Source organism: Enhydra lutris, unplaced genomic scaffold (assembly GCF_002288905.1).
Source record: "Enhydra lutris kenyoni isolate GAN:26980312 unplaced genomic scaffold, ASM228890v2 scaffoldscaffold13, whole genome shotgun sequence".
NCBI classification, from domain to species: domain Eukaryota; kingdom Metazoa; phylum Chordata; class Mammalia; order Carnivora; family Mustelidae; genus Enhydra; species Enhydra lutris.
In genome coordinates, this window is record NW_019154097.1 from 36,436,832 (window position 1) to 36,452,031 (window position 15,200).

A 15,200-nucleotide genomic window follows, 5' to 3' on the forward strand; every position below is an offset into this window, starting at 1 on the left:
CTGTATCCTGCGATCTGGGGGTGCTGGGCATGGGCAGGCAGAGTCTCAGCACGCATGGGGTGCTTGCAACCTGGCCATGTGGTCTATAACTGGGGCAACGGGCAGGAGCCCACTATCGGGGGACTTTCAGGGTAGAGACCCCCTTCCCTGTGGGGGTTGGGAAGAAGTGGGGTCTGGGAGGGGAAGGCCCCTGATGGAATTTCGGGAGGTGGGACCGAGTGCCTGAATGGGGCAAGGAGAGAGGGTTGAGGGCTGGGTCGCCCAGCAGAAGTCACCCCTGGAGAGAGGTCCCAGGCCTGTGAGGCCCGGCCAGGGTCAGGGTCATGGTCACATCAGGGCTGGAGGGGTTTGGGCCATGCCAGGGGGGAAGGGGTCTGAGGCCTGAGGCCCAGAGTACCGGGGCATCCTCAGAGCGAGGGGCTGGAGCTGCAGTCTGGGGCCCAGCCTGGCCTGGCCTCCTGCGGCCCCATCGGCAGAGGGTCCCAGAGCACAGGGTCCTGGTGCAGGCGGATCCAGGAGATCAGCAAGTCACTCACCCTCTGTGGCTTCAGCGTCCTCCTCTATAGATGGGAAGTCACCCAGGAGGTGGGAGGAGGGGGAGCTCACGGAAGACGGTCAACTGCTTGGGCTCCATCAGCCCGGGGTGTCGCTGTCCTGTCCCCCCGGTGTCCACGCCCATGTACTGCAAGCAGACCCAGAGGGGCCGTTTCCCCGGGGCCTGAGAGCAGGCCTCCTGGGGTTCTGGCACTTTCTGTTTATTTATTTATTTATTTTTAGAGAGGGAGAGAGAAAAAATCTTAGGCAGGCTCCACGCCCAGCACGGAGCCCAACCCGGGACTCCATCTCACGACCCTGAGATCACGACCTGAGCCCAAATCAAGAGTCAGACATTTAACCAACCGAGCTCCCCGGGCACCGAGGTTCCGGCACATCCTCAGCAACAGTTAAGTGTGTCTAGACCCCACTGTCCCATGGGCAGCCAGGAAGCCACCTTGGCTATGCACATTTAAATCAGTAAAAATTAAGTACAGTTTAAAAACCATCCCCCGGCTGCACTGGCCGCGTTCCCGTGCTCAGTGACCCGCTGCGGCTCGGGGCGCTGCGGCGGGCAGTGCAGGGAGTGCACGCCCAGCAGCGTGAGACAGCGCTGCTCTGGAGAGGGGCGCGTTTTACAACTACATTTCTTGAGCACTTGCTGTGTGCCCGGCACTGGGCCGAGAGCTCTCCTCGTGCCCCCCTCGTGCCCCACGGGCAGGGACTGGCACAACCCCTGCTTTGGTCGTTAGCGAGGCTCTGAGGGCCCGTGCCGCATCCCTGCGCCCCACTGCCTCCCTGGGCTTTGTCCATCTCGCGCCGCAGACCCGGAGACAAGGCCGCCGTCTCACCAGCTCACCTTGGGGACACGCGCGACTGCACCCAGCACTCTTTATTGGCTCGACTGAGCTCCCAGGAGGCCGGGGAGGGCATTAACTCATTTCCCTGCGGGACACCCCTTGCTCGGAGCCCGTCAGGGGACTTTCTTGGGCAGAGGATTGACGATCCCGCTCTCTATGTGTTCGAACACCGTGTACGGGTCCTGGTCGGCATTGAGGGCGATGGCGTGCGCGTAGAGCCCCTCCAGCTCCGAGCAGCTCCGGTAGAACAGCTCCATCTTCAGCTTGACTTGCTCTTCCGCATCCTTTGGGTTCTGCAGGAGGCGCGCCTGGATTTCCACGGTCGGAGGGGGCTTGTACATGAGATGGTACCTACGACACGGGGGGAGCCGGTGACCTATGGTCTGGCCCACAGCGTGGAGGAAGGAGCCCTCTGTCCCAGCGCTGACCCGGTTGGCCACTGTCCCACCAGCAGCAAACACGCGTGGTGCATCTGGCACCCCAGAGACGCAGAGCGTGGGCCCTCCCCTGAGGGAGGGTGCGGGTCCGCGACAGGTGGGCCAAATAGATTATATTAAGCCCCCACTTCCTTCCTTTCTTTCCTCCCCTTCCTTTCTCCCTTTCCTTCCTCCCTCCAAACACTGCTTATCAAGCGTCTGCTATCTGCCTGGCCTTAGTCTGCTCCTGGCAACGTGAGGCAAGACGGACAATGTGGGCTCTGTGCTCCGAGAGCTTGTAGCCAAGGGGGGAGTGGGCCGTCGCAACAGCAAATGTGAGCAGAGAGGACAGCAAGGGCCACAGATGGTCCCTGCAGGGAGGGACCCCAGGGGCAGGGCAGCATGGAGGCCATTGGACTTGACGTGGGTCAGCGAGACCGTCCCCGGGCAGCAAGGATGAGAAGTCAGCCTATAGTTTAGAAAAATCCTGGCATTTCTTTCCCGCCCCTGCCCCCTCCCCTCCTGAGTCTCTACCCAGAAACGTGGCCCTGGGTGCCGGGGAGGATGGAAGCTTCTACCCCTTCATGACTGTGGGGACTTACGACTACGTTTCAGCTCCAACACGGTGATTGCACTCGGACGGCCTGGGACACAGGGTCGGCCCCCAGGTGAACGGGTTCCCGCGGCAGCCACCTCGGCGGTGGGCCTCCCCGTGAGAGCAGAGCCCTTTGCGCGTCCCCGGGAGACCCGCCTGCCCAGTCCTGCCACGTCACGTGCTGGGGTCGAACTGCTCCTCGGGACAGAGTGGGACGAAATTCCTGGCTACTCTTCCAGGTGGAGGGTCCACAGGCACTGCCCAGAGGAACGGACGGAGGAACCCCCTTTCTAGAGCCTTCTGTCAGTGTCGTCCCCAGACCCAGCCAGCTGTGGCGTCATCGGTCAGCTAGCCGGACAGGGGATGCTCCCCAGCAGGGCCTGAGCCCCGGAGCCCTCAGACGGCCAGCCGCCGGGAGGGAGCCGGGCACCAACCTCTCTCCCGTGACGGGATCGATTCTCCTCAGGGTCAGCCGCTCGATGACAGAATCCAATGGCACATTCAGGAAAAACACCCTATGGGGAGAGAACAGCACCACGGTCAGCTGGAGGGGACCCCGGGCTGGACTCTGGGCCCCTGACACCGGGGCCGGCGTCTTCCCTGCACGTGGCTGGAGCCTCAGGAACCCCCTTTCAGGGACTCTGGCTACCAAGCTCTCCAAGGTCGCCAGGGAGGGCGGCAGGCAGAGGCCTCCCCACCATGGAAGCCTGGGCTAGAAGGCATCTCCAGCAGGGACGTGCCACATGACCTCGGGCCACTCACACAGCCTCTCTGAGACTCAGTTTCCTCAGCTGCAAAATGGCTAATGACGGTTCCCTGGTGTTGGAGATCCGAGGACGGGAAGCGTGTGCCAAGCTCAGCTCAGGGTTTGCGCGCTAGAATGTCATCCCTCTTGACACAGGACAGCCTTCCCGAGAGTTCAGGAGCCCTGGCAGCCGTGCCCTCCCAGAGAGCTGGGGTTGTTCCCAGCGCCCCGACTTTCTCTTTTGCACAGGAGCCCCGGACCCTAGGGAGCAGGGCCTTCGACAGCAAGCAGCCCGGATCAGAGCCCAGCAGAAGAGACACGGGGCCCTCTTCTGCTAACCTAGTCTCTCCTAAATCCTTAGTGCAATGGCCAAATACAAAACCTGAGGACAGGGGTTCTCAATCAAGGTGATTTTGCCCCAAGAAGACGTCTGGCAATATATGGGACATTCGTGATGATCACAACGGGGGAGGGGAGCTGCTGGCATCTAGTGGGTGGAGGCCAGGGATAGCGCTCAGCGTCCTAGGAGGGACGACAGCCGCCGCCACAAAGACTCATCTGGCCCCAGTGTCAATGGTGCCAGGGTTGGCAGATGGGACAGAGGAGAAGGGCGGGCTCTCCGAGTGGGACGGGTGGGTGGGGGTGATGTTCACGGCGACCGCCCGCAGCTTTAATCCAGGCCCTGTCTTCTAGCGTGGAACCATCCCAGTTTGTTTTTAAAGAATTAACTTCTGGGGGCGCCTGGGTGGCTCAGTGGGTTAAGGCCTCTGCTTTCGGCTCAGGTCATGATCTCAGGGTCCTGGGATCGAGCCCCGCATCGGGCTCTCTGCTCAGTAGGGAGCCTGCTTCCTCCTCTCTCTCTCTCTGCCTGCCTCTCTGCCTACTTGTGATCTCTCTCTGTCAAAAAAAAAAAAAAAAAAAAAAAGAACTAACTTCTGGAATATTCCATTGCTCACTCACTGCTCACTCATTCATCCTTTAATTAATCCATGTGTGCATTTATTGGATGCCTGCTGTGTGCCAAGTGTTGCAGTGAGCTCCCAAGTTTACCAGCCTGCCATGCGGAACCGGAACACCAGAGTCAATGGGGGTCATCGTCTCAGACATCTGGGTTCAATGACCGATGTGTGCACCTGCCACGGGGGATGACATTAGTGACAACAAGCACTCCCTGTGTGCCCAAAGCCTTGTTCACTTCACTTTCAAGTAAGTAAACGCAGACAAGAAGCAGCTCTAAGTGTGAGAAAAATGCACACAGATGAGATTTCCTGCCCTCCCCCTTGGGGTGGAGTCTCTTTGGGATGGCCACGCTGCCTCCTCCAAGTTACAGAATGAAGAAGGCCTCCACCCTGGCCCAGAAATGCCGATTCGGCAGGTACCGGAGGGAGCCCAGTATTCCCCGAGCCTGGGATAAGCTGCCTGGGGGAGACCCCCAGCCCAGGACTCCGCACCGGTGCCCTTGCGGATCCCGTGTCCCCTAGAATCAGAGGCAAACGGTTGACCAGGTGTATTTTCTGGGAGCGGATGTGTCCGTGAGTCTCAGATTCTCAAAGGGGCACCATTTTTTAAGAAAATAAATGACTTTTAAAAATTTTTAACTGGAGCATGGTTGACACACAATGTTATGTGAGTTTCAGGCCACAACAATTAGAATTATGAACCATTCCTACAGCGAGCGAGTCACCACCAGAAGCTATTAAGATACTCTTGATGGTTTTCCCTACGTTGTATCTCTCATCCCTCAGGCTTACGATTATTTTATAACTGGAGGTTCGCGCCTCTCCATCTCCTTTGCCCATTTCGCCCATCCCCCCTTCTCTCCCCTCCCCTCTGGCAACCACCAGGTTTGTTCTCTGTAGTTAGGAGTCTGTTTCTGGGTTTTGTTTGTTCGGTCATTTCTCTTGTTTTCTTTTGTTTAGGTTCCACACACGAGTGAGATCACACGGGACCTGTCTTTCTCTGACTTATTTCACTTAGCATCGTTCCTTCTAGGTGCATCGGTTGTCATGAATGGAAGGTTCCATCCTTTTCTCCAGCTGCGTAATATTCCACAGTAGATCTATAGACCACATTCTGTATCCAGGCATCACTGATGGACACTTGGGCTGTCTTCGGGTAAATACCCAGAAGCAGAATGACCGGGTCCTCTGCTAGTTCTATTTTTAATTTTTTAAGGAATCTCCATTCTGTTCTCCAGAGTGGCTGCATGAGCTTCCGTTCCCACCAACAGTGCACAAGGGCTCCCCTTTCTCCCCATCCTTACCAACACCTGTTGTTCTTGTGTTTTTTATTTTAGCCATAATGACAGGCGTGAGGTGGGATCTCCTTGTGGTTTTGATGTGTTTCTCTGATGAGGAGTGATGTGGAGCTCGATCATGTGTCTGTCCACCATCTGGATGTCTTCTTCAGGAAAATGTCTGTTCAGGTCCTCTGCTCAGTTTTAATTGCATTATTCATTTCTTTGGTGTTGCGTTGTGGGGGTTCTTTAGACATCTTGGATATTAAGAAGGGCTGACAATTTTTTTTCTTTTTTTTAAGATTTATTTATTTACTTGGGAGAGAGAGAGAGAGAACGGAGCAGAGGTGGAGGGAAAGTATCTCCAGCAGACTCCCTGCTGAGCGGGGCTGGATCTCACAACCCTGAAATCATGACCTGAGCTGAAATCAAGAGACAGTCCCCGAACCAACTGAGCCATCCTGCGCCCTGAAGGGCTGCCATTAAAATCTTTTAATGATTTTACTTATTTGAGAGAGAAAGAACATAAGTGAGAGAGAGACAAATGGGGTGGGGTGGGGGAGAAGCAGACTCCCCATTGAGCAGGGAGACTGATGTGGGGCTCGATCCCAGAACTCTGGGATCATGACCCGAGCCAAAGGCAGACACTTAACCGACTGAGCCACCCGGGCACTCTGAGGGGTACCAATCCTTAAAGATGTTCTGAGTCACTGATGTGAGTCAAAGCCTCCTGTTTTACTGAGATGAAGGACATGCCAAGGCCGACTGAGGAGAGAGCACAGCTGGGCTCCTCCCCATGCCGCACATGGACACTCCCTGCTTCCCTGGGCTTATAGATGCCTGGCGATGGGCCTGATGCCCCTGGGGGCCACCCTGGTCCCCTCTCATCCCTGTGCTGTGTGTGGAGTTAACTCGCCCCAGGGCTACAGGGCTGGGCATGAAGAAGGCCCAGGCGTGGCTCCTCCTGCCCACAGGAATTGGGTCAGGATGCAAGCTGATCCACGCCAGGCCAATGAGAGGCTGCACCATGGCTTGCCACAAAGGAGTTTCCTTTTTGCTGGGGCTGCTAAGCTGATGGTATGGGGCCTGGGGCTGTGTGGGGCCTGCACCCAGAGAGAGCCTACCTGAGAATGAAGCCCACCCCAAGAGAGAGGAGGGACACTGTTTGGGGCCCTGGATCAAGCAGTACCTGAAGCTGACACATCCCTCACTATTTCTCGGACATGAATACATAAACCTCTTCTTTTGCGTAAGCTGGCTTGAGCTGGGTTTTCTGCAGTTGCCCCCCCAAAGGACACCTAATAGTCTCTTTGATGCCACTTGCTTCTGGAAAATGTGTAAATTTTTTTAAAATGGGAGTCCCTGAGCCAAACACTCTCTCCTTCAAGGCACGTTCTCTCCCCCCGCCTTTCTTCTCTCAGCCTCATTTTGCCCACACTGTTTGCTTAGGTTTGTTTCTGTCCAGCTGCCAAGAAGCCCCTCTCTGGTTCCCGCTGAAAGCCGCAGCTGCCCCTCCACAGAGCAGGCGCGGCAGCTTCCCCTGCAGCCTGGGGGGCCAGGAGCCATGAAAACCCACTTCTTCCCAGCGTTCTTGATAATGATTTCCATTCACAACGTGCTGCAAAGTAACAGCCAGCAAATAAAACATGCGAGATCGGGGAGCGTCTGAACACGGGAGCACAGGTGTTTCAACGAGCTTTTATCCCCCTCGCTCCAAACACGCTGGGCCCCCCTCCAGCCCCCGAGACTTGCGAGGCCCCAGCAGCAACACCGAAACACGGCTGTCACCGCGGCTGGCGGCTGGCGGCGCGGCTCTGGATGCCGACGCCAGTAGAAAGGAAGCCAGTTTGGAAATCCCTGATAATTGATGCTGTTTCATAAACAAACAAGCCCCAATTGAAAGATTTTTAACCCAGCATATCAAGACTGCTTGTCGTCATTCAAGGGAATGGCTTGTGAAAGGCTGGCGAGATCAGAAGCACAAGGACACCAAATTGGTACTTGAAACAGGCGCTGGGAATAGCCTCGCTGGAGAAGGAGCCGCACTTCCATGCTGGAAGCTTCTGCTCGCCCAGGGCCTGCAGCCGGGTGGCGGGGTGGAGTGGGGAGCCCGAGCCGCTCTGGACGCGCTGTCCCGTGTGCACCTCGCCTGGCTGGGGTTTTGCGTTCTGCTCCTCGTTTCCTGTCCCACAAACAGGAGAGGGGGAACAGAAACTGCAAAGACAGCCAAGAATGCCTACAGCAGGGTGGCGGGCAGCAGCACCCCTGCGGGGAGTGTGGGGGTGCCGGGACTCACCAGGGGCGGGATCTCCACCTCTTGAGGCCGGTGGAGGCCTCAGGAGGGAGGCGGAAGGTCCCCTGGGAGGCCTCTACTCCCTCACTACTCAGTGAGGTCCCCGATGCGCAGCCCCAGCCCCAACCGGGAGCTCAGCACCACCGCCCGGCCGCCCGCCCGGCTGCTGAATTGGGAGTGGACGTGTTCACAAGATCCGCAGTGACTCAAGCACACAAGCAGGTTGAAGAAGTGCTGCCCCTTTCCGTGTTTCCGAGATTTGTCGGGAGGACTGGTCTGAAATACGGATTGTGGTCACGCTTCTCAGAGCTACCAAACCAAAGCCTCCAGCGGAGGGGCCAGGGGACCTGCCTGACCCGTATTTGTACACGCAGCTGCCGCCTGTGCTCAAGCCGGAGTGGGAACCACGGCTCTGATAATCCCAGGTGTCACCCTTGGCTACACCCTGGAAGCATCAAAGGAGCTTCGAGAAGACAGAGGCCTGGTCCACGACCTCCCAAGAGATTCAGCTGTAATTGGCCCAAGGTGAGACCCGGGAGTGGAGATTTTTAAAACCTTCCCAAGCAACTCTAGTATGTGGTCAAGGCTAAGAACCGGTGCTCTGATCCGATCTGCTCAGTGTATAAAAGGGGGAAACTGAGTCCCAGAGAGGCCAGGGCTCATCCTCCGTCACCCAGGGCAGCTGGGATCTCTTGACTCACCCTCATGGTGTCCCCTCCAGCCACGTTGTCTGAGGCTCTGTTTGGGGAGCAAAGAAAGCGTTTTTCTCAAAGGCCTTGAGGCTTATCACCTGGAGTGTATCCAGAGCTAAATTCTCTGAAACTTGAGGGATGGAACTTTCTGTGGAGCCACGCACAGATTCGGTAAATTGAGAGGCTACACGGCGACAGACAGACCCTTGTTAACCTCTTGATTCCAAGCAATAAGGCTCCACTGGGGGCAAAGCTCTACACAAAGCATCACGGTTTGACTATAATGAGACTCCACTTCGCACTCGCTGGGGTGGCTATCACAAAAAACCCAGGTAACGAGTGTCGGGAGGATGTGGAGAAAGTGGGATGCTTGTGCCTCGCGAGTGGGAAGGTGAAATGGTGTATCCACTGTGGAAAAGGCTATGTAAACATCGTCCTGGCAGACACAGGGTCCTGTGAGTCCGCTAGTCCACTGCTGAGCGCGCATCCAAAACGAGGGAAAGCAGGCGCTGGAACAGACACCGGCCTACCCAAGTTCACAGCGGCACTGTTCACAGGAGCCGACAGCTGGGGGTTACCCAGAAGTCCGTGGGCGGATGACTACATTAACAAAATGCGGGGTATACACACAAGCAAGTATTATTCGGCCTGAAAAGGGAATGAAATCCTGGCACCTGCTACCGTGTGGATGAACTGAAGACACTACACTGAGTGAAGTCGGTCAGACGCAAAAGGATGTCTGCTGTTCCGTTGCCTTTCTATGAGGCATCCAGGAACCCAATGCACAGAGAGAGAATACAGGGCGGTGAGCACCAGGGGCTGGGGAGCGGGGTGGGGAGTTAGTGTTTAACGGGGACAGAATTCCAGCTGAGGGAGATGAGAGCAGTTCCGGGCATGGAGGGTGGTGAGGTCACACAACACCATGACCGTACTTCCTGCTATCGATTCGTATACTTAAAAATGGCGAAAAGAGTAAATTTTACATTAAGTATATTTTATCTCAGTAAAACACAAGTGCTGTGGTGCAGTTTATAGACGTGATGGGAAGGCGGGGGAGGGGTATTTCTTTGGCCTTGAACAAGCTTACCATTTAATGAGGTTCTTTTTTTTTTTTTTAAGATTTTATTTATTTATTTGACAGAGATCACAAGTAGGCAGAGAGGCAGACAGAGAGAGGGGGAAGCAGGGTCCCCGCAAAGCAGAGAACCCGATGTGGGGCTCCATCCCAGGACCCTGAGATCATGACCTGAGCCGAAGGCAGAGGCTTTAACCCACTGAGCCACCCAGGCGCCCCCCTAATGAGGTTCTTAATATGCACCTGGGGACAAATAAATGGACAGACCAAAGAATATGAACCACAGGATAGTACTAATTCTAAAGTAACGATGGCGCCACTGCTGCACAAACACTCAGAAACCAGAGAAGGAGGGAAGAGAATCTGCTTTTTTGGGCAGCCTTTTCCCGATACCCAAAACCAGACAAAGACACTACAGGAAACCATAGACCAGTATCACTCAAGAATACGGAGGTGATGGGGCATCTGGGTGGCTCAGTGGGTTAAAGCCTCTGCCTTCGGCTCAGGTCATGATCCCAGGGTCCTGGGATCAAGCCCCGCATCGGGCTCTCTGCTCCACAGGGAGCCTGCTTCCTCCTCTCGCTCTGCCTGCCTCTCTGCCTAGTTTCTCTCTGTCAAATAAATTAAAAAAAAAAAAAAAAAGAAGTTCTTAAAAAAAAAAAAAAGAATACAGAGGTGAGAACTCTCAACAAAATGTTCACAAACTGAATCTAGCAACATATGAAAGAGCAATACATTGCAAGTAAGTGTGGGTTTGCCTGAGAATGAAAGTCAAAACATCCAAAAATCAATCAGTGTACTTTACCCGACTATAGTAGAGAAGAAAAACTGTACACTCATCTCAAGGATGAGTGTAAGAAAAGGACTTAACAAGATTTCACAGCAATTCCTGATAAATACTCCAAGCAAATTAGAAATAGAAGGTAACTTCCCCACCCCAATAAAGGATATTTACAAAAAAAAAAAACTACAGCTAACATCATATTTAATGGTGAAAGACTGAATGCTTTCCTCTAAGACTGGGAACAAGGCAGGGTTATCCATTCTCACCAGTGCTATTCAACATCATACCAGAAATCCTGTTTAATGCAATATGACAAGAAAAGTGCATACAAGTTGAAAGGGAAGAAATAAAATTCTCTATTTGTAGATGACATAATCATCCCAATACAAGTACCAAAGAATCTTCACAAAGGTTACTATAACTAATGAGTAAGTTTAGTGAACTCACAGGGTACAAAATCAATGTGCAAAAAATAAGTTGACTTTCAAGGTACCAGCAACAAACAATTGGAAACTGAGATTTTAAAATACATTTACAGGGACACCCGGGTCGTTCAGTCAATTAAGCATCTGCCTTCAGCTCAGGTCATGGTCTTAGAGTCCTGGGATCTAGCCCCACATTGGGCTCCCTGCTCAGTGGGGAGTCTGCTTCTTCCTCTCTCTCTGCCCTTCCCCCCTCATTCTCTCCCTCAAATAAATTTTTTAAAACCCCCTTTAAAAAAAAAAAAGTACCAGGGCACCTGGGTGGCTCAGTGGATTAAGCCTCTGCCTTCAGCTCAGGTCATGATCTCAGGTCCTGGAATGGAGCCCTGCATACGGCTCTCTGCTCAGCAGGGAGCCTGCTTCTCCCCCCTCTCTCGCCTGCCTCTCTCCCTACTTGTGATGTCTGTCTGCCAAATAAATAAATAAAATCTTTTAAAAATAAAATAAAATAAAAAATTTAAAAAGTACCATTTGGAATAGGATAAAAATGAAATACATGTAAAGCTAACAAAATAAGATCTGTGTGCTGAAAACTACAAAACACTGATGAAAGAAATCTGACTTAACTAAATAGGGAGTTATACCATGTTCATGGACTCAGAGATTCAATACTGTTAAAATGTTAATCCTCCCCAAATTACAGATTCAGTTAATTCCTACCAAAATTCCAACAAGGTTTTTTGAAGATTCTACACAAGTTCACTCTCAAAGTTATATGCAGAGCGTTTCTGGAAGAGAACTGGATTCAGCGATGTGGAAGGAAAGCAAATCGATTTCAAGGTCTTCAAGGATTTCAAAGCTATAGTAGTCAGGATAATGAGTGTGTTAGTGAGAGGTTAGACACATAGATTAAAGGAACAGAACAGAGGCCAGTAATAGACTCTCAACAAATATGGCCAATTACTTTTCAGCAAAAGTGCCAGCACAATACAATTCAATGGATAAAAATGATTTTTCACCCAGTGGGGCTGGAACAATTAGACGCCCAAATGCAAATAATGATAATAACAATCTTGGCCCAAACCTCATACCATACACAAAATCTAAGTCAACACAGGTCATAAACCTAAATATAAAACCCAACACTACAGTACTTCTTGGGGAAGATCTTTGTGACCTTGTGTTAAAGATTTCCTAGATAGGACATCAAAATCATGACATGTAAATGAAGAAAATTGAAGTTAGAGTACATTAAAAATTTCTGCTCTTCAAAAGACATTAAGAAAATGAAAGATCTAGCACAAACCAGGAGAACATATTTGACAAATGTATACCTGGATAAAGGATTTGTACCCAGAATACGTAAAAACGTGAATTATGTGCACGATCAATGACATACGGAAGGAGGCAAACACAGATCCCTCCCTAACTACCCTGTATTTCCAAATTTGATCTTGAAATTGGAAAAGTCTGATCTAGGAAAACAGTTTCCGGAAAAAAGCTCCAGCCGCCTCCCCGTCGGCTCTTCTTTCTGTTCTGTCTGCTGAGCCCATGGGGAGGCAGCTGTGCCATCCCAGCTTTCTGCGAAGCCTGGCCTCAGCCTCTTTCCAAGGCTGGGACAGTGGCAGAGCTCACGCTTCTGTGTATGCTGCGGTGACTTCAGTGGCTTCAGCATAATCGAGGGGACTTCCCTCCAGGGGAATTTGGCAAAGGCCACCCCGATGCGGGGAACCAGAGAGAAGAATGCAAAGTGACACCACGCATTAACACTTGTGACGGTCAGCTCATCTTTAACTAGAACGTGTGCAAGGGACGCCCAGAGAGGTCGCAACATTGAAGCCGTTGCAAAACCGTCCTTGTATGCTGGCAGCCCGTGGGGTGCTTGTAGGGCACAAAGTGGAGTGACCACTTTTTACAGACTTGTCAGGACAAGACCTCCTCATAGTCTAAGGGCAGAGAGAGGGGGCATCTGTGTCTAGAAACAGCCACATTGGGGGCTGGGGAGAAGGAACAAGTGAATTATGCAGAGACTATCAAAATCTAAAAAAATGAAAGCTGAGCCACCTGTAGGAGGAGTCGCACCTCGGAACATGTGAGGCCTGAACTCTCTGAGGGCAGGCACTGGGGTTGCCTTATCGGCAACCTTTGTCCAGGACATGTGCTTAGGGCCCAATAGTGAATGGGTGGCGGTTGACTGCAATGCAGGGGACACCTGACGGAGAAGCACCCCGGCACGGGGACCGCCCCCCCACGCCGTCCTGAGTCACAGAGGAGGGCTGCAGCTGCCCGCACAGCTGTCGTGAGATGCGCCCAGGGGAGCACAATGTGGGAGAGTTTGGACACACGCCCTCCCTGGCGTCTGGAACGGTGCATGGCCAGAGCAGTACAATTTTCACTCTGTATTTTTTACTCCGACATGTGTCCAATTTGAACACGAAAGGCCAGACATCTCCACCTCATCTGAAAACCCCGTGCATCGTGCCTCCTGTCCCCAGGCGGCGGCTGCAGGCTGCCCTCGCTGCCTACTCCCCGCTCCTTCAAAAAAGAGGCTCCCGCTGGCCATTTTTTGTTTAAAACTGTGCATAATTGATAATGGCAAATCTACCCGGCTGGGTCTAAAATCTCTCCAGGGGCAAGAGAACACTCTCCATGACTGTCATTAACTGGGAAATTAGTGGCTCGCCTGGCAGCTTACCAGGCGCGGCACAAAACGCGCCAGTCTGGTTTGAGTTGAATGACCCAGGGATCAAATTCCTGCATAATCGGTCTCCATTTTAAAGTCGTCTTAAAATTTCTGCCTCCTTCACTACTGGGAAAAAAGAGCAATTCCTTCGCACACCGCCACCCAGACACTCCCACGACAGTCATGAAATGCAAATCACTGGAAGCAGAAACTTCTGCAAACTTTTCCCAAAGAGAAAGGTGCATGAGCCGAAGGCAAAAACGATAGGAGGCGCGTGAAACGCTGGCAGGAGCGACGTGACGAGCCGGGCCCGGAGGCGCCAGCCGCGACCCCCTCCGTGTCAGCGGCTCTCAGCCTGGAGACACAGGGACGACCTCTCTACAGGGTCTTTCCGGCTGCAGGCAAGCCCTGAGTCCAACTCCTGTCCAAACTCATCCCCCTCTCTGAGCGCTCACCCGCGCCACCCGCGCCCACGCTGCCCCAGCCACCGGCCATCCGCTCCAGGTTCGCAGAGTCGCGTGGCCACACGCGTCCACGAGTGTGCTCCGGGTCCACAAGGATCACTTCCTTCTCCCCTGGCCGCCCTTCAGCTCCGGGTCTGTGTTTGAGAGGGCCTGGCTCACGACCCAGCTGGTCTCCTCCGTGCACTCACAACACAATGTTCCTCAAATTTCCTGGAAACCCGCCGTCTTTCTCAGGCACTGATGGACCACACCACACCTTCTAGCTTGTACCCAGAGCGTCTGCGTGTGGCCGCACCAACCGCCTGCTGGCTCAGGGCCCCTCCGACAGGGGAGGGACATTGGTCCACACTGACTGGCACCGAAGCCCGCCAGTGTGGACGCCCGTCCAGACTCCCTGGTCGGCAGCGGTCCCGAGAGAACATCCGAGCTGGCGGACACTTTGTCGGTGCCCCGTGGCGTGGCTGACATACGGGTCTCATTCCCTCCTATGTCCAAGCAGTTCTGTATGGGCAGACCTCGTTTCGGTCGGCCTTTCACCAGCTGGTGGACGTTTTAGCCCAAGCTTCTGAACAAGGGCATACCGTTGCGGGCCCGGCTGTCCCGCCCGGTGCCACCGCCCTCAGTGCGAGCCTTGCCCTGGAGCTCGCGGCTGGGCTGGTGGAGCCCAGGCAGGGCCGGTCTCCTGACCCCATGGCTCCCCTGCGCCGTCTGCTTCAGCTCCTCGTCCTGGTTCGGCTCTTAGCGTCTCATCAAGCTTTCTATCATCTTGACTCGGTCTCAGCGTCTGCTTCCTGGAGAGCCCAGCCGGTGACATATGGCCCGGAAGGTGCCAGGAGACTTGCAGTCTTTGGTCCCCTCGAATGAACGGCAGCTTCCCATTCCCACGGGGCCCCCGCCACACCGTCAGCTCCCAAGGGTAGGGGTGCAGCGCTCCTGGGGCAGGAGAGTGTGGGGAGCAGCCAAGATGTGGGCTCTCAGAGCAGGAAGATCTGGGTTCAAATTCTAGCGTCCCCTTCTGGGTCACCGCGGGCAGCCCTTTTAACCCTCTGAGTGTCCCTGTATGAGGATGACAAGGACAAAGGACCTCACAGGCCTGTTTCACAGATTAAATACGAAAATCCACGCCAAAAGTTTTGAGTATACGACAATGAAACTATATCCATCCACACGGGCCGACGTGCCAGACGCTCTTCTGAGACCCAACAGACCTGTGGTCAGCTCCCCGCCGCAGCCTTACAAGGGGGAACAGTATCCTGTCTGTGACCGAAGCCGAGGAAACGGAGGGACAGAGAAGCTCAGTGACCTGCCAACACCAGCTCCAACACGGCTGTGACGGCTGATTTTTTTTTTTAAAGATTTATTTATTTGACAGACAGAGATCACACAGGGGTGGGGTGGGGG

The 15,200-nt window shown here is 53.8% G+C and overlaps 1 protein-coding gene across 1 annotated transcript in view; it reads right to left on the bottom strand.

The window, feature by feature from the left end:
• Window positions 1-1,438: 1,438 nt before the first annotated feature.
• The window catches only part of LOC111146225 (adenylate kinase 8), a 114,936-nt gene continuing 101,174 nt past the window's right edge, over window positions 1,439-15,200 (bottom strand). The window contains exons 12-13 of the mRNA XM_022501679.1: window positions 2,840-2,920; window positions 1,439-1,745 (exon numbers count right to left, since the gene is read on the bottom strand). Coding sequence (XP_022357387.1) covers window positions 1,508-1,745; window positions 2,840-2,920 — 319 coding nt within the window. The 3' untranslated portion in view covers window positions 1,439-1,507. The remainder of the gene's footprint in view (window positions 1,746-2,839; window positions 2,921-15,200) is intronic.